The sequence below is a fragment of the Astatotilapia calliptera genome, chromosome 9, assembly GCF_900246225.1.
Source record: "Astatotilapia calliptera chromosome 9, fAstCal1.2, whole genome shotgun sequence".
Lineage (NCBI taxonomy): Eukaryota > Metazoa > Chordata > Actinopteri > Cichliformes > Cichlidae > Astatotilapia > Astatotilapia calliptera.
The window spans coordinates 12,430,548-12,456,456 of NC_039310.1; the positions used below are offsets into that span (position 1 = coordinate 12,430,548).

Below are 25,909 nucleotides of genomic sequence, written 5' to 3' on the forward strand. Positions count from 1 at the left end.
AAGGGGATTGATGGCATTCAGGTGCGGAGAGGTGAAGGAGGGAAGGAAAATGATAGATGAGCGATGGGTGCTGGGGTGGAGGGTTGAAGAGGGTGTGTGTGTTGGGGAAAGATGAAAAGATGGCAAGCCTCAACGCCAGGTCAGTCTGTATTGATTAATGTGTACATAATAAAGAAAGTGAGACACCTGGGTGAGGCCACGGTTCACTCGGTGTCTGCTTTAACAAGAAGTGTACTGTATGCGTGTGCGAGCGCGCGTTTAAGATCTGAGACCGCTAAATATGCCGATGCCTGCATTTTACTCCCAGAAATGCCAAAGGGTGTCTACAGAAATGAATAAATGAACAAGTACAGTATCTGTGCGTGTGCACCTGGGCATGCGTCTTTTTGTGTGGCGCATTTAGCTGTGTGTGTTCGTGCATGCTGCAGGCTGCATTCCCTATGCGCTGTGCATGAAAACACTTCACACACATGCACACACGCATACAACAAGGGCCTGCTCATGGAAAAATCAATTTGATGGTGATAGAAATATGCTTGAATTTGATAGATTGATCTGAGCTCCACAGAGAATCTGTCCGAAGCCAAATAATGGTTAGGAGCCAGTGACCTCGAGATCTCTGCAGAAAACAATAATTATGACCACACTGTATATGCCTGGAATAAGCATAAAGGCGTGAAAGATGAACACTAATGTTACAAATATTGTGTTTCAGCATAAAACAAAAACCTGGAACTTTCAACAATAATTGCATTCACACTGTCAACACTTCTGTTTTCTTCTCAAATATGTGTCTTCTGGTACGCATCATTTACCCTAGTTAACTATTTCCTGGCCACCTAATGATTCTCACTAAACTTGGTCACTTAAAGACAACAAACCCTGGTTACTGTAGTAAACTTAGAGTGCTGTGAGTACTTTTCGAATGCATAAATTCGTAGGCGGACGTCAATAGATTATACAAATATTGCCTAAAGTAAAATGTTTTACAGAGGTATCAATAATGAACACACATGAAACAAATAAAACACAAAAACCACACAAAAGCCTGAACAGATGAGTTTTAAGCTCCTATAGGGGTGAGAAGAATGGATGGTAAGCCGGTTTGGACTGTACAGTATCCTCAGTTTTTAGACGGGTAAGTGCAATCACAAGAATGGCTCTGAGCATAAATAAAGATATAAAAAGAATTAAGAAACAAAACAAAATAAAAGACAAATATTATTTTATAGATTAAACTAAACTGAAAAAACAAATGTCACAAAACCCAGATTCAAATGCATCATGTTCAGCATGCAGACATTTATGGTAATGCCTGTGTCCAACTTCTTCTTGGCAAATGCATTAACTGAGGCGAGTAAGACAGACTGATGGTGTGAAGCCAAAGCATGCTGGAGGTCCTGTGGGTAGCACAGAATTAACTGGTCCAGCCCTATTGTCAGGAACAGCCTAATGAAAATAAAGTTTCTCAAATATATTCTGCCATTTTTTTTCCAATTATGTTACAGGAGCCAAAGGTTTTCCATATGAAAAACATTTCCAGGCTCAGACTGAGTCCTTTAAGTGTTTTGGTGGAGAATATGATATTAAATTGCCCAAGTCTAATTTTTTAAGTAGCTGTTCATAATTGCAAATGAAAAAATATGCTAACATGTGACCTGGTCTTTTTCTCTCAAGGCTGGATCTGCCAACAGAAAAATCTTAATATTACCTACCAAGCCTAACATCAGCACAGCCACTTTTTGAGTGATGAGTCTCCTACAGGAACCAACAGCTGTATGTGCAAATCATGCATATAAATCAATTACCGGGGCCCTATGTACTTTAAATGCACCCATTAATTAAGCAATGTCAGACACAATGAACCGTGAAGTTCATTACATTTTTAGCATTCAAACCCAGGATTATTTGAAGAGTGCATGAGAGAGAGGGAGACGGGTTTACCTAATGATTAGCCCCATAGCTCAATGTCGGGCAGATGCCAGCGGAAATTTCAGGAAAGCTGTTGCAAGAGGAGACAGAACAGCAGTGAGCTGTCTCAGCAATCTACAAAACATGAAAGGGTTGATCAAAAGGAAGCCGGGAACAACAACAACAACAACTATGAGCTGTGCCCACTTTTTAAACTTTCAGCTCCAAAGAGCTTGATGCAACCGCTTAAACAACAATAGATCATCCAGTAGACGGTCAAGCTGCTGGATTGGAAAGCTGGATTGGAAAGAGACGTACTTTACAGCCTCTTTTCCATTTTCTGAAGCTGTGCAAGCATCGCTCTGCACAAATGAAACACAAGACATACAGCAGCAGTCACTTTAGAAAGTATTCATATACCTTAACTTTTGTTTTTAAAGAGTAAAACTGATATGCTAAAAATGATTCAAAATCTCTTAGTTTCCACACTTAGAAGCCCATTTGGTAACAAACACAGTCCTGCTGAGGTGATAGTGTAACGTATGAGCCAGATGATAATCACCAGATCTGGTCTCGGGAGTTCTGACCAAAATTTCTGACTGATCAAATATGCTGTCAGGTTTATTCACATGTGGTTTGGCAAACTACATGCAGACATATCAAGATAATTTATACACACACAGTAAATCATGCAATTGTGTTAAACTGAAGTACTTCATAGAAGCAGCAGAGTTGTCTTAATCGGGAAATTGAACAACACAAGGTTTCCTTTTAGGTTTCCTTATAGCTACGGAGACATCCAGGTGTCGTGTACCTGTAGCGTTTGTGAGTGCCTTGCGTGCATTTGTGTGTTTTTTGTGAACTGTGTTGCCAGGCTGTAGTTTGGTTCAAGTTGCTATGAGATGACAGCAGAAATGGTGGTAGTGGTGGTGGTGGTGGTGAGGGTGGGGGGGGAGCTCATAGAGAAGAATCTGGGCCCAGCTGCCTGGCATTAAGCAATGACCTCTGCATAATGAAAGATGGCAACAACATTTCCCACTCATTACAAGGTTCCACACTGTGACAAGATTTGCATATTCATATATTTTTCCCTTCACCACCCCCCCCCCCCCCCCCCCTTTCTTTTTTTTTTTCTTTCCCCCCCACTGCAAATTATTTTTCCTGTGAGCAGGACATCTGCCTCCCCGACACTGCTCTGGAAGAGGAAAAATAAATAAATATGTGTGTGTAGAGAGGCACATGATCTATCCAGATGCCACAGAAATATGGCACGATGTTGACATCGTCACATACCCCAACCGTGTGGATTTTCCACAGCTTAAGCACCAGGGAATCCTTTTCGGGGTCAGCGGAGAAGAATACAGCCTGAGCATAAAAACCTGACAGAGGTCTGGAGTGTATATCTGTTTTGCATAATATTGTTCTTCCACAGTGGCACGAATGCTGCCATCGCACTGGTGTTGAGGTTTTACGGAGACCCTACTAAATTCATTTGACAAGAGGATCAGCGGACTTGCTGCTAAAGCTAGATCGCTATGCCTTGTATCTGATTTGGCACAATCTAAAGCAGAGGGATGCTTTCTTTAAAAATAACACATGAAATAATAGATAAAATAACGTAGCACACCCTTCTGACTCTAATGGTGCACACTCTATAAAAAAGTTTTGGATTTTAAGAAGTGTGTGCCAAGCAGTGCAGAGAAATACAAGATTTGGATTAACACTCGATCACTCTCTATGCTCTCAGACCTTCTTAAGGTCCCAAAGCAACAAGCTCTTCCACTCTTTACAAGACATAATACAATTTCAATATCAAACAAAGCGATGCCATAAATGGGGTTGTGCAAATAGAGAATCCAGGCGTGTATGCCAAAGACTAAAGGTAGAAAATTCCTCATCAAAAGAAATGCTCGGTTGCCTTAAAAACAGGTTTGAAAAGAAGAAAAAAAAGTAGGAATTTGAATCCCTTTTATTTAGTTGAGCAACTTTAATTCAAATGAATCAGGCTGAGCTGCACCCGCCAACCCTGCCCGAAGAGTTGCCGATCTCAACGTGCAGCATAACGATCACGGCAGCACTTCTGAATACAAACTGTTTTATGTGAATACCTCAAGCTGAGGGCTACATAAATATAGAATTAGACAAAGTGTTATTTTTTCTTTTTATGTTTTATTTTCCCCCCTCTGTTCTCACTCTCCAGCAACATCCCCAGGTTGGGTTGGCTGCAAGCAGATGCAGGCACTTACTTCAAAAAGTTGCTGCTCCCTTATGATAGCACTGCAAAAAGGTTTTCTTTTAACTTAAATCAGCAAATGTGTGTAGCAGAGACCTAGCGGCGTGTTTCTCTCCCCTCAGAAATAATTGCTCCCAGGGATCAATTTGAAATTTAAATCGCTGTGAAACGGTGTTTGTCATTAGCAATCAAATATTTGAACCGCTGAAATACCTTTGCCCCCTCCGTTTCTGCACCCTCTGCCCCTAGTTGGGAAAAGAAAATACTGCACGGGGCTTTGTTTTGATGATTGCGAACAGAAAAAGGTGATGGAGCTCCCAGAGAACATCACACGAAAGAGAAAGGAGGACAAAGAAGAGCCATTCATCAAATTTTCTCTATTTATATATGAAAAAAGAGAATAACGTGCCGAAGCAAACGAGAAAACAGGTGAAATGTGTCCATTATTTAGCTGCGATGACCTCAGACCAAGGTCATGTCACATATATACTATAGAACAAAGTAAGACAGAGGACACTGAGTAGGTCCGTGAAATGACGCAGGCAGCAAGGTAAGAAAATTAGAGAAAGAGCTTCCTGTCATCTCTGAAAAACAGCGTCTCTGTTTAATGTTCATTTCAGGGCTGATTGAATTGGTGGGTGTAGCACTGTCACCGTTAATGGAGCGATCTCTAATTAGCTCTGTAGGTTCTGGCTAGTGTCAAAGGCAGACAGAAGGGCAAGGTGCAACACTACTCTGACACATCCTGCGAATGCTGGAGGTACACTGTGATAAACAAATAGCTGACATTTGCATAAATTACAGATAACCTATCAACAAGTATGCCGATGTCTTCTAACTTCATTTTCTGTATTAAAAATGGACTTATGAGCCTTAAAGTGCTTTCATTATTCTCCCTCTTTTATAGGGATGGAGAGGCCTCTTGTATGTGTGTGTGTGTCCATACGCACTGTGCACCGGGCCATAGGGGCAGGGCTGTGATGGTTTAAACATGGAGGTGAGGAGCAACTTCAAGGCAAAAGTAAGGTGTGTTCGCGATAATGATGGGCCGCAAACGGGCGCTATCGCCATTCAGCAAGACCCAGAAGTTGATCTATAATGGCTGCCCATAAAGGAGAATCATCATCAATGAAAATGACAGGTTATTAAGATCCGATTTTAGGGGGGTGGCAGGGGGTGCTATGGCTTTAGTATGATAGGTTAGCTATCTATAAAACCTTTAAAGCCTGGCCCTCAATGACAGCAGTCCCGATCCTCATCTCCCTCCACCCTGTGCAGAGACACATGCTAATAAGCTCACAACCTTTAATTAAGCAATATGTGTAAGTAGGCGGCCATTACAGTCTGATTTGTGAGCCACTTCATTACACTAAGCACCGGCTAGCAGACACATATTCAATACAAATCAAGCTGGCCTGAATATTATCCTGCTTAATGTGGGGCCAATATTGATATTTTATCACTCGTGTTCTGATTAGTGACTTTAAGAATCTTCATATTTCATTGTGTTGAGGCAGTCCCCAGCACTTAACAACCTGTATCCATTAGAAGTGGTGGTGAAGTATTTATTTGCTTTATTAGGTCACAGATGGCTTATCAGTTCACATACACCATTTATGTTTACTTGCACAGGGTCTCAAGAGTGAAAAGTACAGTGCATTTCTCACTGTGATTCTTTGAAGTACTACACAATACACAGAACAGGGGGATGTTTTTTGTAACTACTAAAAAACAAACAGGTGATGAGAGCTGTTGTCAGATTAATAAACGCTGATTTTAACACAAAGAGCAGGAAAAGTAACATTCAGAATGCATAACTTCTGCAGTGCATTGCTAAATGATCAATAAGAGGACTCAGTGTTTATTCTCTCTTCCATCTGGTGTCATTGATTGAGGTCTTGTAGTGCAAAACTGGAGTCACACCTGTTTCCTCCTATTGGCTCAACACGATGGGACCCTAAGGGCAATGAAACGACTGATAAAACTGTGTCAATAACAGGTAGGTTTGCACAAGCAAGAGAGTCAAACGTGTGTGAGGTGAGGTGACTGGGACGACTGAATGTGCTGTAGTTGTGTGCTCTGAGTGTGACGAGCTAACTGTGAAAAACATATTTTTGTTACAGTGATAGAAATAACAGAGAGAGACACTCACGCCAGAATTGTTTCTTTCGTTTCCGTAGCTGGAGAGCGTCGCCTCCTTTGTCCTCCCTCTGTTTGTCAGAGCTCTGAGCCGGGCAGGGCACCGTGCTGGATGCGTTGTCGAGGCCTTCTATGTCACCCATCACCTTCAGAAAAAGAAAAAAAAAAACTCACCCAAAGCATGCTTAAATCAGCCAGGTAGCATAAACGAGAAAAGGTGACAAAAAAGAAATGAACAGCACAACAATGATAAACCCGACTGTTTCAGGAGCCCCCGCGGCCTGTAAACGTATCAAGCGTCACAAAGTGCAGGTTGAACTTGGATGACAGTGACTGAGATTGGCAGAAGAACTGCGATTTTCCTCGAGGCCTGCGAATAGTGTTGTCATGCACAGTCTCTTCCTCTGTCCCCGTGCTTAGAGTGAAGTTGGAGGAGAAGCAGAAATGGAGACTTTATATGACACACTACCTCTCGTCCCAGAGGGGAAACGGCTCTCACAACTCTGGGTTGGCCTACTTATATACAGTGATAGGAAATATAACTTAAATCTCACTGGTATAAGCAATTACAGAATGATGAACCACACATTTGTCAAAAGAAAAGGCATATAAAAGAAGAGAATAATGTTTATCAGGTTGTGCTATACATCAAGTGGTCAGGCTGAAAATGCAGGCTGGCACAAAAGCACCCTATACATGAAACCAGTCTATATATTCAAAGTTTAGTTTTGCAAGTGTTGACAAAAAAATGTTTTCTTTTCTATTATTTATTTCATTTTAGCTCATTTTTTTTTTTTTTTTTCTAAAATTAGTATAAACTTGCTTGACAATTGCCTGTGGTGTACTTCAGGGAAGTCCTCCTATTAAACAGATATGACTGCCAGGGAGGCATTAATCTCCTCATGCAACATATAGTACATAGCCAAGGACATTCCCTCCCTAATTCTTTTCCTCTGCCTCTCGTAGACACACGCGGCACATGAAACGACATCACACACACGCACGCACACAGAGAGCGCGCTCACTTCCTGTAAAAATCAAATTCATATTTCTGAGGGCTGCCGATGACCTCACGGCAAATGAAGCGCAGGTCTTCAGCTCCACAGCGGCAATCAAACATGCAGCAGAGTAATTACAAAAGAGGGGTAGGAGGGAGAATTGATGTGGTTTGTCAATTAATGTTGCTGCAAGGTGTTTTTTCAAAAGGTTAACTTCTTCATATTGTCTGCATGTTAAATTAGGTCAATATTGGTCCGGTGAAGAGTCGTCGTGTGCAGAAGGACAGTGGACTGAGCTGTGGGAAGGAAAACACACACACACACACATGCACACACACACACACACACACAAACAGCTCTGTTAATGAGAGATGGTATATAATGATTATTATGAAACCTCTTCCCAACTTTGCATTGCTCTGCATCATTATTATCATATTTGTTTGCTTTGTCACTGTACTTGTAAAACTCCATAAGTCCAGCTGGGAAGGTAAACTAATAAATGTTATGGAGTTGAAACCGTATGTGTCTAAACTGCATAGCTTTGGTTTCTACAAACAGTTAAGTGCATTCCCAGAACAGGGAGAGAGAGAGAGGGGAGGGAAAAAAAAGCACAGCTGAAATTGCAGAAAAAAAAGTGTTTTTATTTATACAAGTCGCTGGAGATGCTCATCATCAGCGTTTTTTCCGAGCCATAAATAATTTGCAGAGAGAGGTAATATTCAAGCTGGCAGAGCCTTAGTTGTGCATCTTTAATGGAAGTTTTACAGAAGCTGAGCCAGTTCTTGCATATGCTGCTGCCTCCCATATGGAGGAAAGGAGACAAAAGGAGCACAGTTGGCTTGTCCTATCTTTTTATAAGTCCATCGACACTTAAATGTTAGCCCCGGAGAAAAAACGACACAGGGGGACATAAACCCACTGTGGTTTTAGGAGGGAAGATAATGACTTTGCCTGCATTAATTTCTTCATCAGCCATCTTGTTTCTCCAGACAGAGTGGTTATGAGTCCTTCTCTGAAGGTCCTAGGTTATATAGATGCATTTCCCTGCATAATTTTGGCCCTAACAGTTGTTGTCAGCAGTGCGTTTTGTGAGTCGGCAGCTGTGGAACATCTGTTTATAGGTAATGAGTGTTTGAAAAGCTACACCTCACTTTACCTTTAATGTCTTTTATTGGAGCACACTGATGGGAACGTAGCTTTAACTTTTTCTATTGTTGTGATTCAGCGATAAGATTCCTTCAACATGGTCCATATTACAGACACCTGCCTTGGGCAACAAACTGAACGAGAGCATATGATGGATCATTAATATTAACTTTCTTTAAACAGAATTCAATATGCAAGTCAATAAAGACTTGAGCATCAGTTAATTTTTACGACGCACCCACGATTTCAGCTTTCCTCCGTTTGGTCCTACGTGTCACCGAGGACGGAAACAGAGGAAAGAAAAGAACGGAGCTGTTTCAACAGTAGCTGAATAAACAACAGAAATAGGTTAGTTTCTCGTGACTCTCGCTCAGAAGTTCATTTTACAGCAAATCAAACAGTACACACCTAACTGTTTTGCTCCTTCCAAACGGTGTCTTACAGTGTCTATAGCTCAGGGCACTTCTTCTGGGACTTGCTTTTTAAAATGTGCATTTAGGCAAATCTTGAGTGTATATGTGTTGCGTTATGCAAAGCTACAGGCCCCTCGAGCTGTGGTCATGTTAGGCTAAGGGCGGAACAAGTCCTCCAGGGCACCGATGTCCAGGACGCTGCCTGAAAAAACAAAGGTTTTTAAAGGAAATGAGGCATCAGTCAATATTTCCACAATAAATGGAAACAGACTCCTTAAGTAGTAAGATTAGCTTTTAAGCTAACTGAGGCGGAGAATCGAGTACTGTCAGTACACAGTTTAATTAAGATAAATGCTTTTGTCACTGGTTGTGAAAATTTCACAAATAAAGAATCCATGCAACTGTAGTGTAACCACATCATCACATCTCAAAACATGTTTTTTACATATGTAAAAAACATGTTTTGAGATGTTATATATATATATATATATATATATATATATATACACACACATATATAAATATAAATATATATAATTTGTGCTGTTCTCATCTCTCAGCAGCAGTCACCTTACATTTTAAAGCCATTTTGTATATAGGACCCGGCTGCAGTGTGTATATCACTGCCAGAATTACATAAAGCACTAATAAAATCAGCTCAAGTGTTCTTCCAAGTGCTGGGGATGCCCTTTGGAGATTCTTAGATCTTGCCCTATACATAAAACCAGTCTATATATCCAGGGGATTAGTTTTGCATATGTAAAGAGGGGATCTGTTCTGAAAAGCAAAAGGAAGCGACAAAGTACTCTATTGGCAACTCCGCACATCGGCACTATCATACCCACCACTGGCGGGTGAAAGAGGATGCCATCAGCATGTCTTGCTGCTGGGGGTCCTTTGCCTGTGAAGTTGCAAGGAACAGACAGCAATACCCACGGGACATTGTGTGTGTGTGTGTGTGTGTGTGTGTGTGTGTGTGTGTGTGTGTGTGTGTGTGTGTAAGAGAGAGAGAAAAGGGATCAACAGAAAGATTATGAACAGCATGTGTCTGTGTGTGCATGTGTGTGTGTCTGTGCATGAGTGCGAGCCTGTTTTCCTGTTTTTCTGTGACACCTATCTTTCACTTATGGTGGCTTCTCTGACACTTCCTGCACTGTTTAAAGAATAGCATGTTGCCAGGTTGGGAATGAATTCTGTTTCTCTGAGTGAGCTAAGGCTGTGTCTGCCAAGGTTATTGGTGTAGTAAATTTGTGTGTTTATGCGAAGGGAGAGCGCTGAAGGTTTTGTGTGAACACTATAACTTATTTTTTTCACAGACAGAAAGGATATGTGAGTCGGTGTGTGCGCGGTTTTGTTGTTTGAAAAATCCTCCCAGATGTCTCATCTGCTATGCACAGGTCTAGAGGCTACGCACACACAAACAGACAGACAGTGTGACACCAGTAATAGATATACCATGCCATGTGTTTATTCACATAAGCGCTCCATCATTCAAATTATGATTGAGAGCTATTAGCGCACAACAGAGCCTCAGAGCTAATTGTTAGTGCGTATGACACCCTCTATCCTCACTCTGTTGACATTCAAAATATTAATTTTGTTGGGACGATCCAGGTTGTGAGGGGAGTGACAGAATGATTGAGGAAAGGAAAACATTCTTGCCACAGCAGCAGTCGTTAGGAAGTCCTACTTTTAATTAGGCAACAAGCTATGAATCAGCCGGTTACTCTGGCCTGTCTCTCTTAAAAGTGCTTAGAGGACAGCAATCAATATTTTCCAATGTCACCGTGAGTCGTGACTTAAACCGATGTCCGGGACTTTATACAGAGCAGATCTTTGCACCCCAAAAATTCTAAATGATTGTTACCCACACACACGGAGACAGAGGAAATTGTTTTGTCGGCTAAATTTCGGCTTGTAGTTACGCTCACATGTTGAACTCAGTCATGATTTGTTTCTCGAAGCAAATCCTGTCATTTTCTGTTTGAAAAGAAGAAAGAATTTCAAATCTGCTTTAGCCCAAGGATAACAACAAAAAGAAAAGAATCATAGTTATTCACCCTTTCAGGCCACAGAGCTGTACTGTTGCCTCTCATTGTGCTGAAAGTAGAATAAAGAAATAGTTGCTGCATCCACTTCTGTCCTTTCCCATTCTTACTCTATTCAGAGGGAATAAACCAAGTGATGCAAGGGCCAGTGAAACAATCACACCCTCTGTCTTCTTCTTGCTCTCTCTTGCCCTCTTCCTTTAATTTCAACGTCAGTAAGTATTAAAAGAAAGAGTGAGGGAATAAGATAAAACAAACTAAAATGGTCTCAAACTGAATAAATATACAGATAAGCTTTATTAATATGATCTACATTAACAGATTTCTCTTTTAGTATGACGTAAATCCCAGCAACTCCACATCAAATCAAACACCCGTTGTCATGACGCCTTGTGAATAGGGGAGCAGCCAAAGGTAGCTTTTTGTTTATTTACTGCTGATCTGAATGTAGATGAAGCAAAAAGCTTCAATTTTCAGGGAATACACAACTCTGTTTTTTTTAAATGATACAATTGTCTCATGTTTTGTCATTTGTACACCATCTGAAATTCTATCGCATTAGACCTTTAATTTGAATTGAAGTAAATCTTTGAACAAACAGGACAGAGCAACAGAAGAGGGAGCCCTGTTTCAGGTTTTAAAGGCATATAAATTCAGATCCAGTATAGATCACTATACAGTTTCATTTTGGAGCAAAGCAGGAAGCAACGTCTTCCAACAACAGACTCTTTTTTCCTTCTTGTTTCACATTTGCATAAATTGGAGACATGCAAATAAATTAAGACTTCAGTGTCATCTCCATTGATATCTCACCTCTATGATGGCTCCATCTGACTGTCGAAGAAAGTGCCTGTATATTTGTTTAAGCCCGCTGAGGTGCAGTGTGTAGACTGCCACGTGGGTGCTGGTCTCACCCTCTGGCATGTGCGCACCATCCCTATGGGACTCATCGCTGGGCGCTGCAGAGTCTGACACGGGGTCCTCCGTTGTTAAGATATAGTCATACACGGCCACCTTTGAGAGGGAGATAAGAACATAAAGGCCAGCTAACAGCAGGAACACATGAGAAGATATAAAAACACAAAACAAATATGAACGTACCACGTGGCATGTAAAGAGACCAGTTGTTTCTCTGTGTGTCCATATGCACATATTAGGGATTACACACCTGTAATGTACTGCCCTTCCCTATTAGGGTGAGGCATGGGGAGCAAGCGGCGCGTGTAACATGTTATGTAGGTCATGTAACTTGAAGTCATCCATGTGTGAAGATCATGGAAGCTCTCTTCCTCTCCGAGAGTGTCTGCTGGTAAAGTCTTGAACGTGTAATGGTCACAGATTGTATACGTCACTTCAACTGAAAGACCAGGTAGTAAAGCCACGAGCACCGCCCACCTAAATCTGGCTCACAGAGAGTCTTTAAATCAACTTTTTTCTTTCATATTCATAAACTGCGACTGTGACATTGCTGAATCAGTGACGCACTCTTTCTCTGCCTGTGTGTACGTGGCTGTACTTAAAGACATAATTTAAAGTCTAGCTCACAGCTACCGACCCAAAACAGTGAACATTACACGCACGTAAACTGAGCCACACACAGAGAGTCAAAAGAAGGAGGAAGTTTTTCAAGGTGACCCTCTAATTGGCGGCATAATTATGATTCGTCTAAAAATATGGGAAAAAAGGCAAACTCATTCAGAGGGCCGTGAGTGGCAGGGTCAAGCTGAAGGAGAAGTTTAATTTGGCGGTGTATCGATGTCACCTCAGACTTGGAAACGGTTAGCCAAACACAACTCTAGGCGCTTCACTGAGAAAACAGTGGGAGCTATTACCCCTCTTGTAATTAGAAGCCTAGTATAAACTGCAAAGCACACGACCCAAAGAGTGGAAAAAGACCTCAGAGTCGAAATGTCAACGGGTTATGAGTGCAGAAAATAAGACTAGCTAAAAACACTCAAAGAAGATGTGTGTGTGTATTGGGTGTGTATGCTAGGATGGATCTCTTCGATGCTAATTCAGATGCTCATTTGTGGAATCCCCTCAGCTGCCTTGCCTCCAGCCTGTCCTCGGCCCACACGAGAGGGAAACTGATTACCTGGATTTCTTTTGTGTTTAGCGCCCCTGCAAGGCAGCAATCAGTCTGTTTCGATAAGATGTTTACATCGATGTTGATATTCAGATTTTTATTGTTTTCATCTCTCTCTGAGTAAAAGCTACGTAGATCTCTTCCAATACCATGGTTCTCAGCGAGGTCAGGCTGCATTTTTAAGGTCATTCATTAGTCTTAAAAAACGGCTAAGAAAGCATCTTTTCCTCCTTTACTGGCCACAGGAAGTGTGCCTATGACTCAATTATGGCCCCTTTCCAGGATGTTTTAATCCAAGCTGTACAGTGGCGATAGAAACACCATGAATTCTGCCTCTGTGCTCTCAGTCACTTTGGTTAAACGCACCTGCTTGAATTCCCCCGGTATGGTGTGCTGCGTGTCTGTATTTTGGCTTGCATGAAAATGGATTTTTATTTATTTTTTTAAATGTTTGCCATGCCACCATCCTATGCTAATTAGCACGTGAAATCCAGTTGACAAGACGAGACAAAAGCTTGAAAAGGTGTTTGTGTGTTCGGTTTGGGTGATGCCATTTCATGCAATGCACCATGGCTCTCAAGAAGCATCATTGCTAAGACACAAAAAGGAAAGAGCATTAGAGGGCCTGTCTGCTCGACACTACTCTGTTCTGGTCTGTTGTGTTGTGTTATGGTGCTAGCCTGGCTTCTAGCCCTAGCTTGAGTGCTCCCTCCACTCCACCATTGTTCCATTTGATAGCACTAAGTGACTGATTTAGGTTCAATGCCTGCATGGAGCAGACAGGCCAGCTGTGGGTTAAGCAGATAGCATTCAAGTGAGCTAACCCAATTCAAACCCAATCAAGCCAGGATTTATCGTTGGGGTCTGTATTTAGAAATCTGATAGAGTCTGCATCAGTCCCTTGACTTGTATCAGGAGAGATGGGCCTTATTTCTTTTAGCGGAGGACTATAAACGGCAAACCATGTTTTCCAGCAGGGACATAAATTTCAGGATTTGTAGACATTACCGCAAATGCACATTGGGAATGGGAGGGAGGAGCAGGGGCACAGGAAGTGGGGATGGCACAGCTGCAGACGTGGCTCCATGGTTCGCAAATATAGTCTGTCTGTCTTTCTGGGAGAAGATGTGATTTCACACCTAGCGAATCATACCATACCACATATGAATGCAGAAGAAAAGCCATCAGTCTTTAAATACAAGCGCCTGTGGAAAGGTTCTCTTTAAAAAAAAAATCCAGTGTGACTTGTGATAAAATTTGACTGACCTGACAGTCATTTTTATTCAAGTGCGTGTGCAAATATAAAGTCTAGCAACAGATGGATTTGGATTACCTGTCACCGACAGCATGACGCTTTGTTGCTTTTTTAGTCTGAGGGCAAACAAAATAAAAAATAAACTGCGATCGGAGGCATCTATGGCTCAGAGATAAAAGTATAAATGCACTTCATTCTAAAAGGGTATTCTTTTGTGTTATATTTTAAGAGCGACCCATATTTATACCTAAAATAGGACTTGAACTTGCAAATAACAGCTAAAAAGAGGGCAGACGGAGAGACGCAGTTCCACTGGGTGACACATTTCTCTGGTAATGCGTGTCTGGGAAAGGTACAGTGTATTTTATTTGTTTGTCTTACATGGCCTTCCCCATTATACACATATACATGTGACATCTTGCTCCATTTTGTGGCATGACACATGTAAACACCATGTCTAGATTTGATTGTTATGAAAAAAAAAACCTGTCATGTCGCTCCTGACAATCAAAACAGTTCCCAAATGTAACCCTGTAACCTTGTAATGAACTGATCAAAACACTGTGTCAGAGCAGGGACTAATCACGGGGCCTCAAGAGCAAGTTAAAAATCTCCCACGAATGTGGAAATCCACTATTTTGCAAGTGAGTTAATTACATGTATTAGATATTAAAATGTTATTTTTAAAATGATGGGTTTACTATACTAAACTGCACAAACTTGTTTATACTTATACTGTATGATGTACTTGTGCAGCCAGAGTGTGTGTGTACGTTTGCAACTAAAGGGAGGAGGAAAGGAGAACTTTCAATGAGCACACAAGCTGAGCTGGGCTGGCTACTGTCCAGAGCAGGAGCCTAAGGCATGGGCACAAACAGGCTTGTCAGTCCCCCTGATCCCTTAATGATTGATCCAAACTAGATAGCCATCATTACCATTCATGCACTCTCTCTTCTCCAGACCTTCCTACCTTCGCCTAATTTTACCTCCCATTTGCACGTTTCCATGGACTAATTAAACATTTCCCTCCTCTCTTGCTCTCTCTGTCTCCCTACCTCTTTCTGTCTCACTCTGTGTCCAGTGGTATGAAAAATAATGCAGCACATTTTTGGCACGTTATTATGTATGAAATGTGAGGGGCATAATGTATTCCAGCCGGTTGGAGTTCTCTTAGACTCGTCTTGCTTGCATCGCCTTGCTTTACAGCCAGTGTGAATGCTATACCTCCCATTTCTGCTTCCCTTCTTAAAAGCTGCTGACCTTGCCTCCGTCCCGCCCGTCACCAACTCACGCCTACTCCGCAAGGGCTGGGGTTTTCTCCACTGCCGTGATCCTTTTGGTTTGTAGTTCTGTCCCACTTGGCTTTAATTTACAGTGGGAAAATAATTAGAATCTCACTTTTGCAAAGAATGGAGTGAAAATGTAAACAATGCTTCCCTGCGGGTGGGTGCTTCATCACTTTGACAGGTGCATTTGAATTTGCCTGGGTGGCGGACAGGCTTGGTTATTTATGTGTCAGTCGCACATGGAAGCCCCGGCTGCGGCTGCAGTTGGGACTCAGACTAGGGACGAGATTGAAACTCAGTGGAGAGGGTGATACGGGGTTTGGATTTTGGGAGACTACAGAGGATGTTGCTGGTTCTGGACCCGGTGCTCAGAACGGTGCTGTGGCTCCTGGCATTTTTGCACATCTTGCCAACCAAAGCAGTTACAGCACCGGTGCCCAACCTAGCACCGCTTCCATGAACTGTCACCACAAAAAGACTGCTGCCCAGCAATTCTGTTTGCATCCAACAAGTTTGCTTGGTCCAAATTCAGATCCACAGTCGTCAGTGGTTTGGGGATTACTGCAAGAAATTAATCAAAGAGTTGCAGATTCAGTCTGCAGATTCCACCCACCATGATTTTTTTTTACCATGTAAATTACCTCAAAAATATGCTGTCTAATATTTGTAATATTTGATTCTAAACCTGCTCGATCCATGCTGCTTCTTATAAGGTAGAAAGGCAGCAACAGCGCTGGCACCAAATCAGTGGGAAAGAAGTGTAGAAGAGAGGAGAGAAATATGGGAGTGAATCTGGATATATGGAGGAGATTTAAGGCCATAGTGGTAAGAGAACCAGTAATGGGGAGAGTAGTAGGACCTATGTTGGATTAAAGAGACTGATGTATGTCTGGAACTGTGTGTATGGATTACTGCTTTAATTTGCCCTATAGAGGTTTAGAAATAAAAAATAGAAGTCTGTGTACAGACTTGGTTTTGGGGTATCCTTAGCAAGTTACTTGGAGATTCTTACATAAGGAATATTTTGAGCACAAAGAAAGCTTTAAGGAGTCACCTGGTTTTTAGCAGTCTTTCTGTAAATACATTTTACGCTGGGAACCAGATCAGAGTCATGTTGGCTGGAAATGCTGAACTGTGATATGATCCAAAAGGAAACATTTTAAGCGTTTCAGCAGATCCAGTGAAGCTTCATCTGGATCACTGCATTGCATTAAGTTTACGAAGTAGACTTTGTGTCATAGATAGATAGATCGATTATTTAGTGGTATTGAACATAGGTACTTACATTAAAGCGATATTTTGTTTTCACATTTTCACTGTACATTGAATTAGTGCTCATTGGTATTACCATTTAATACAAATTCATCCGTATACTTTATAACAAAAGGCAATCACATCTAAGGCAGTAAATGCAGTGGGTTAGCACAGACAGATCTGAAAGAAGCATCAGTGATTATTACCAAGTGAGAAAAGAGGTAGACATGGTTGCTTCTTTTGTCCACATGTACACACAAACAAACACACACACACACACATACATACAGAGAGAGAGGAGAGAAACAGTAACACTCATATAAATACTAACACACACATACGACCATGCTCACAGACAGACAAAGCCCCACACAGTAAGGCAACGCATGCGTGCATCTCCAATGCCTGCGGGCGCTTAGGGCTATGCAGCAGGGAGTGGGGGGAGGCAGGGAGTAGTGGGTTGTGGGTTGATGGGGAGGAGGGTGTGTGTTGGGTGTGTGTGTGTGTGTACTGTGCATTGAGGCTCTCTAAGCTATAGAGGGTCAATCCCTCCTCTCCAACACCACCATCGTTTCTGTCAGAGCTGGCTTGGGTTCAAGGCCTGGTTGCTGAACACGGGGTTCATGTAACAGATACAGACAGAACGTAGAAACACAAACACACTGTCAACATGGACTCGTGGACACATGCACCACCAACATGTAATTATACATTGCATGCAGCACAACAATTTGAATTAATAAGTGCATATGCTGTGGTGCAGATGCACAGATGCATTGCACGTACGTCAGAGGCTAAATTGTACTAAAGCACAAGCTCATTCTCTGATATCACTTCATGCATTTATGAACATAATGTTGGAAATGTTACTGGAAAATCAGTCACTTAACTCATGACATTATTTAAAAAGTAATCGCATTACTCATTACCCAGCAACAAAAGTCATGAATAACCTGTTGTTACTCGACACTGATCTGAATGTTTACAAGAAAAACTTTTTTTTGCATCTTAAGGAATTTTGTCTTCAAGGTCACATTAGCCTTATTTCTCAGCAGGTACACTATAACTGTTAAAAATAAAAACTAGGTGACTCCCAGTCGATAGCATGAAACTGTTTGAATTTACTAGAATTGGCATTTGTCTTTTGGTAGAGGTGAACCACCATCCTGGAACAGCTAATAAAAGAGCTAATAGGCCAACCACAAATGTCAAAGTAACTATGGAGGCACTGAGATTAGCAAATGTAATATAACAACTGAATTTCAAATTGTAACCATGTATAGTTCCTGTTAAAGGAAAGAAAAAAATGCATCCACATTAGTGTAGCATTTTTCTAAGTAACAAACTGCTGCACTCCACAGTGCATAGCAGCACATGAAGTTCGTCCAGCACACACACATCCAAAGCCAAGACACGCCACAGCACATTGCACATGGCTGGGAACAGACCAAACCATAAAGCATAAAAGACCACCGACATACATGCATGGATAAGCCAAGCAATGTCAGCCATTAGAATGGAAATAGATATGCTATTATTGCAAATTTAGCCAATATGTGGATGCTCAGCGGATGTAATTGGAGCAGCTTGAAAATGGCATGGATGCACACTGTCTGCGTTGGGCCTGAGTTGGCTGAAGCAAAGGTCTGTGTCTGGTTAAACGCACCACTGGACAAGACAGGCCACCCATTCATATTTGCATGGAGGGACACACATACGTGCATGCGTATACACACACACGCACAGTGACAAAATGACTGTTATGCTACAGTAGCTTCTACCCACCCTCCTCACATGGCTGTGCCGGTAAAGCAAAGATCACCGTCTGCATTTATTTCAACTTGAAGAATGATAGATTATAAGCAATAATACACTCCATCTAAAAGTAGCACAGGCTAAATTGGACTTCTAGAAAAGATAAACAAGCAAAAATGACTGTATTTACAGTCAGAATAAACCAAACGACTTTAAAAGAGATTATACAATGAGATAGCATCTCTGACTGCCTGAGATAATCCAGAAAATAAGATATGCATAATTCACCATTACTAATCTCCTTTGCAGAAAGCCTACTCTCAACCTACAGTAAACAACTCAGATAGCAGCCCATCTTTTTTTCTGCCACACCATGTCTGACTCACCCTGGGCCTTAGGGAGATCACTTTTTCCAGGTTTGTTCTGGAGAATATTGAAGTTTACTTGAAACTTTAACAAAAGATAAATAAGCCTGTGCCACATTTAAATGTTTCAATGTTTACAGATGACTCACAGTCACACGTTTCTGCAAGTAAAGGTGATTAAAGTTGATCGGAATCTTCATCAGTGTTGAAATAATGAATCCACCGAAGAAAGGCGAACACGTAAACCAGTATCCACGAGCATTAAGACTCTTAAGACCAGGATCTGAACTGCTCTTGATAAGTCATGAGCTCACCTGATTATGATTTATGAAATGTTGCTGGTTTCTAAAATATTGATGATATGCTACTTTTTCCACACTCCTTTTTTCTGTATTTGAATTTCCATTGATCATGGGTTTTACTACAGTATTTCTCATGCATGATTCATTACTGCTTCACTTTTTTATAAAGAAACAGAATACACGCTCTCCTGCCAAGGAGCATAGTTTTCACTCTTACCTCCCATAAAACAGAAAATAAATTAGTTACCATTAGTTAAATGTATGAACCTTATCATACTTAAGAATACTGACAAGCAGGGTGAAATAGTAAAGTAGGCACTCGTTCTCTCTGTCAGGAATAAACTGTATTACTGTTATTACTGGAATAAGAAACCTCTCTCTCATAAAGACGCACAGCAGGCAGCAGCTAGTTTTCAACTGTTTTCTTATTATCCTTATTTTCACTAACAGAACTGATGATAAATGAAACTATAATCAAGTGTCAAACGTTTAGTAATTATTTTGTTTTGTCAACATTTGAACTCACACACACACACACACACACACACACACACACACACACACACACACACACACACACACACACACACACACATGAATGCATTGGGGGCGACGCTACAACCCCAACCTCCAAGAAAGGTTTGTGTGTCATATTGGCTTCTGTCTTTATTGGCTCCTTATTAAATCCAAAATCAAATTTAAAATCTTTCTCCTCACATGCAAGTTCTTGAATTATCATTCCCCATCTTGTTTTAAAGATCTCATAGTAGAGTACCGTACTAACAGAGCACTTGGCTCTCAGACTACGGGCTTCCTTAAAGTATTTAAAAGCTGAATGGGAGGCAGAGTCGTCAGCTTTCAGGACCCTCCTCTGTGGAATCAGCTCAACAGCTCCCAACCAGTCACTACAGATGGCTGCTCCTCCATTAGCCTGGTTCTGCTGGAAGCTTCTTCCTGTTAAAATTGAGTTTTTCCTTTCCACTGTCGCCAAGTGCTCAAAGGAGGTCGTTTGATTTTTGGGGTTTTCTCTGTATTAATGTAGGGTCTCGACCTTACAATGTTGCTATATAACTTCAATTGAACTGAAATGAACTGATTGGGGTTCAGTATCTTGCCCAAAGATACTTTGTCATGCAGACAGTAGTATCTGGGGAACAAACCACTGACCTTCCGATTGGTAGATGGGTCTTGCTAGACTTTTCCAGCCAGCCCCTACAGTCAGGACCATAACTTTATAACATTAAGTGTATCAAGTTCAAACTAATTGTGTCACCAATACTTTCCAACTTACTCATTTGGCATTTGTCGCATGGACTCCTCATGCTGGCCCTTTTGTGGTGGGAAAACACATTTCCGTCGAGGACGCATTTCAAAATGTCATGTTGAGTTCTTAAAATTTTAGGAGACCAGGCTTCGTATTAAGATGCTGCAGACAGATGCCAAAGTTGAGTATTGCCTTTGATATCCAGAATTTGACTTTGGAGTAGCTTCCACCTAATAAAGCCTCGAAGGCTGGAGGTGATAAGTATCCAAGCCAATAACCAAAATGAGAGCTGGGAATAAGTGGTAAGACTTCACACACATTCTCACTCAGACACACTATAGCTGCATGTGCACACACACGCACGAGCACACACACACACACACACACCCTAAGTTGTCTCTTTAAGCTTATGAGGGGGGAAAAAAATCTCCAAATGTGGTGAAAAAAAAATCCAAATGTCTATCTCTCCTCTGGATGTCACGTGGGGCTGTTAAGACGCGACACCTGTCACAATCACCAGGACTTCTTCATCCCCTAAGGGCCACAGGAAGCGGCCAAGGTCAAACTCTTTAAAGGGGGAGTGAAGGAAGGAGAAGTAAGTAACGGCAGACAGTCGCAAAAAATCTGATCTGTCAAATTCAAGCCACAAAACCTCTGTGGAGCTAGAAGCTGTATACCTAAGCATGCATGTATGTTGAGTATGCATTACATACAACATTGCCCCAGTGTGTATGCAAAGTATATCTGCCTGCAGGGTACTTGCCCTGTAACATTTCCTCAGCTGATATAATCAAATCTTTTCCTCCAATAATGGCATCTCACTGTGTCATTATTCACTTAAAATGTTTGGTGAAACCACATTCTGCACCAGCTTCACAGATCCGAGCCAGGTGCTCTGGGTGGAAAACCTCTTTAACCGATGTAAAACGAGTCTTCCTAAATTTGTTCTATGGTTGAAAAGCTCTCGCTACAGTCTTTTTCTCACTTTCAAGAGTCCAATTTGTTGTCTTCTGTTTCACATTAGGGGATGGCAGTGCAGCAGAAAAAAAGGACTCTTTAGGACGTGGCCCGCTGGAGGAGGAAGAAGTCGAGGCTTGAAAGTGGCGAAAACCTGTTGTCAGTTTAACCTCTTCCAGCTGCCCATGTTTTGACAGCTGACATGCAAAGCTTCATATTATGAAGAAATTATAGGGAAAAGCTTTTCCTCACTAATGGTTTCATGAGAGTCAAGTGTCCAAAATATTCAAACTCAATGTTTCGAAACAACACCCGAGCATATTACCTAAATCCTTTTGGTTGACACAGAGGTTGAACATAATATAGGCTGCTAACCAAAGGCGCTTCCTTGTTTAGACTCCTCTTTTTCCCCTCTCACATTCCATCTCTTTGAAAGAAAAGCCTGCCCAGGCCCAGGCATTGGTAGATAATGACATCCTCTCCCTGGATTAATTGTAAGGGACACATTAAGCAATGGAGCTGACACTCCCTGTAATTAAACTGTTCACACCGACGAGTTCATACTGGAACACTTTCTCCTTTCTCTTGCTATCTAATGTTGGAACTGTGCGCCTGTTTAGGAATGCAGGTTGACTATAAGAAAAGGAAGTGTGTGGTGAAATTTAAACCCAAATAAGATAAGGTTTGTGCTTTTTAACCCTCTTTATGAGCCTGCAATGATCTCACTTCATTTAAAAGTAGTCAGCTCATTTTACTGAAGATATTCTGTATTTGTGTCCATAAAATCTTGCGTGCGAATTGGAAAAGAGGTGAATGTGTTTGATCTTTATCTGTTTTTTCCCCCCTCTCTCTTCTTTTTTAACCACTGTGCACCACTTTCACACATTACTGCTCAGCAAAGTCCATGACCTTTTCAGGAACACAGGCATGTAGCCTTTGCAGTCATATCTCATATTGCGCTCCCTAATGCTCCGACTGTGGATGCTGTGCTTGCTGCTGTGTCGCTCCTGTCCTTGCCTGTCTGCTCGCTATCGCCTCGGGCCACTGGGGCCCTCAGCACTGTCCACTAAAAAAAGAAGAAACAAAAATCCACTGTAATTGAAGAAGTCTCTCTAATGTGACATGCACACGCAGGCAAGCAGAAAGGTTTGCATGAACACAGTCACACTTATAAATGTGCATGACAGTTTACACACATGCAGGCATACTGGGCCTACATGAACAGGTTTGCCTTCATACACACGCAACCAAGCAAATAAATGCACGCGTGCACACACACGTACACTTGCCCGCACACTGACCACATTGCTCTTTTGTAGAGCTTATTGGGGGTTGGGAGGACTATTTTGATCCCACGCACAAAGGCGCACACACACAGACACACACACACTACAGACCAGTAGTTGCCCTCTGACTCTAAAAACCCTTCCTGTGCCAGTGAACCACTCAGCTCTTCCTCTCCTCTCCCGGGGTTCCTGTGTTGCTGTTATGGGTTCCTTTTGAGGAGCTGAAGGTTCTATTGTTCTGTGACAGCGGTTCCTGTGTATCCTGTCACGGCCTACTGCTCCCTCTGTCTACCTTCCTCTCCAAAGCTTCTTTCTTTACATGAGTCTAGATTTGCATCTCAAGTGGCTCACACTCATTTAACTGTACTATTTGAACAAGCCCAAGATTGATGAGTACAAGTGCGCAGGCATGCACACTTGTAGTGTTTTGAGGACTGAATTTTATTTATTTAACTATGGGATTAAGATTTTTTTTGATGCCTCTGAAAATAGAGAACGTGCATGTCCTCATAGCTATTGTATAGATTAGGCAGGTATGATATTTGTAGCCTATATTATTTTGTCTGACTCCAGATGAACTTTTGCAAAGAGATTAAAGCTCAAAATCTATTTTTATCACTTGGTAATTGGTGCCAAAAGTGTGACCCTGACAGTCCTCCATGGTCAGGGGCTCACAACACACACAGGCTCTGGATTAAAATGGAGAACACACCTCATATGATTAACAGCCAGCCTCCCAGACACAAGTTATCATTACCACTCCAGTCTGTGCCATTTGACTCTCAACAGGTTTACTCTCCACCAAGCGCACTGCTGTTGCAAAACACCTTGGGTGTTCCCAAACTCGCCTGCTGGTAACCCATTACCTAGACATACAGAGACAAACGGCACAAAGGTACGCAAATGTTGATGCAATCAGGTTGAGAAAACATCTCCAGGGCCATCATACAACCCCCTCTCTCCACTCTCTCCCTCCTTCCTCACTTCTTTTAATCTCTCCCTCCCTCCTTCAATTAATACAATGTCACCACCACCACTGGGAAACTTTCCTTTCGGTGAATTAACAGCAACGGGAAAGCTGGTGCTCTACTCTGTCACTGTCATAGCGGTAGCTCCGACAAAACAGTTTGCGTACCTGCTTAAGTATTACAGAAATTAACACCTCCCTTCCAGGTACAGTAATCAAGGGGGTGATGGGAGACAATTAATTAGGTCCATCTGCATCACTGCCTTTACATAATTAATGGGGCTCATTACTGCACCACTAGTAAGATGTGGAGCATGCAAGCCCTCTCACTAGCTGGGAGCATTACTGACGGCACAGAAAAAGTGAAGATTTTTGTTTATTTGAAATCACTGAAATGCGCCTCTAGTTGGCTAACCTGTGGTACTGATTGCCGTCTACCAGCAAAATATGTGAAGTTTTTATTCATTTATTCCACAGGTTTTAAAAACATCATCCTGAATCAGTCGTATATCAGGGCAAATCTGATAAACAAATGAAGAACATATGATGTTTTCTTTATGATTGTTGTTATCACAGGAAAAGGAAGATTGTATTTATCACACGATTAAATTAAAAAGCTACATACTAGTATTTTACTCACCCTCTTTGCTTAGTCAGTGGACCCTGCTGTTGACATCTTCACCTGAGGAATTTTTAAACCTTCAAGCAACTCAATGGAACAACTCGATGGATGAATCTTATAATATAAAGTTAATTGGTGAGAAAGTAAAAATGAGATTATGTTTTATGACCACCTTGTGAAAATTACAAGTTTGATAATAATAGGCCATTTGCAGGTTGGTTATTGAATGTGGATTCTTTTTTTATTGTTTCATTGCTTGGGGGACATAGAGCATTACAGAGATTTTGCTGAGCATGCTAACACCATCAAGAATCTACTTTTAGCCTAACTGATTACCTGCCTCTCATATTCTACTTGGTTTAATTTTAGCCTTTAAAAAAAATTCTTTAAAAAGAAACAGTGGGGGAAAAAAATGGTATGACTTCATGTTGCACTTGGCAGGTCTGTTGTTTGGAGATTTTTGGAGAAATTGCCACCTGTTACAGGGCTAATTTTTATGCCCCTGAAGTTTATCTGGACTGTTTTTTTACTTTGGGGTTTGGAGCACTGATCGGTGGCTCCATTATTAGCATTGCACAATCTGTAAAGTCCTTGCTTCAAGGTGTTACATGGTAAGTCAGTTCATGATTTGTATGTGTTTAAAAATAATGGAGAAGTCTCAGCAATATAGCTTCTAGAACAGGTGCCGACATATAATAGAATCATACGTTTCAGAAATTTTTAAATGATTGTCTGTAGAAATCTCCAAAATAGAAAAATAGGTGGTTCTACAACTTTTAAGGAGTGGAGATGTAAGTATAAGCCTAACCTTTATTGCTTGAAAGGAAAAGAAAGTGGGGGTAAAGTGGAACCCATGCCTAGGCCAGAAACAGCTATTCACTGCTAATGTCGTAACGTGCTACAAACGAATGTGTTACTTTCATCCAATTACAGTTACAAATATTTAATTACAAAGGTTCTCAGTGATTTCAACAATAGTTAGAGAGAAAAAAGAAAACTTGCAGCTTGAAGGCTGAAGAAAACGGTGGCGCGGTCTAGATGCGGACATTACTTTTACTTGCACAAAAGGACGAGAGGTCAATGGTGAAGTGAAAAGAGCATCCAGGACAGAAACAGCTACATTACAGGTAGCAAAGAACAGGGACGCCACTTAATCTTGCCATATGAGGGCCAATAAAAGTATTGCGTTGGCACAGCAAAAACAGAATTTCGAATTTTATTTTGCTGTTGTCATATACCTGAAAAATATGGCAAAAAAGAGAGAACTCAAAACTCTGCTAATGCCCACAATGAAGGCTCACCAATGTTCACCCATGCTAACCAACTCTGTGATGATACACTATGTGTAACATGCACATTTAAAGTGCACACATCATGCTTGATGACATGGCTAAAGACTAGATATAGCACCCTGTTTTTTTCCCATTATTATGAAGCCTCTTGTATTTCAGTGAGGGTTAAAGAGGCTTTCTTTTAGCAGGTGAGCTTCTGTGCTACATGACAGTTAGGCAGCCAGAATATGTGCAGTTACAAAACTTTCATATTTACACACTGTTTAACATGATTTTAGCCTAGATGGATACCAGCTAGCTGTTTAGGAGGAATCATAATCAGCAGAG

General features: G+C 41.5%; 1 protein-coding gene across 1 annotated transcript in view; it reads right to left on the minus strand.

The window, feature by feature from the left end:
* Positions 1-5,060: 5,060 nt before the first annotated feature.
* The window catches only part of ofcc1 (orofacial cleft 1 candidate 1), a 71,594-nt gene continuing 50,745 nt past the window's right edge, over positions 5,061-25,909 (minus strand). The window contains exons 19-21 of the mRNA XM_026180920.1: positions 11,705-11,905; positions 6,297-6,429; positions 5,061-6,101 (exon numbers count right to left, since the gene is read on the minus strand). Of these exons, the coding sequence (XP_026036705.1) occupies positions 6,028-6,101; positions 6,297-6,429; positions 11,705-11,905 (408 nt within the window). The 3' untranslated portion in view covers positions 5,061-6,027. The remainder of the gene's footprint in view (positions 6,102-6,296; positions 6,430-11,704; positions 11,906-25,909) is intronic.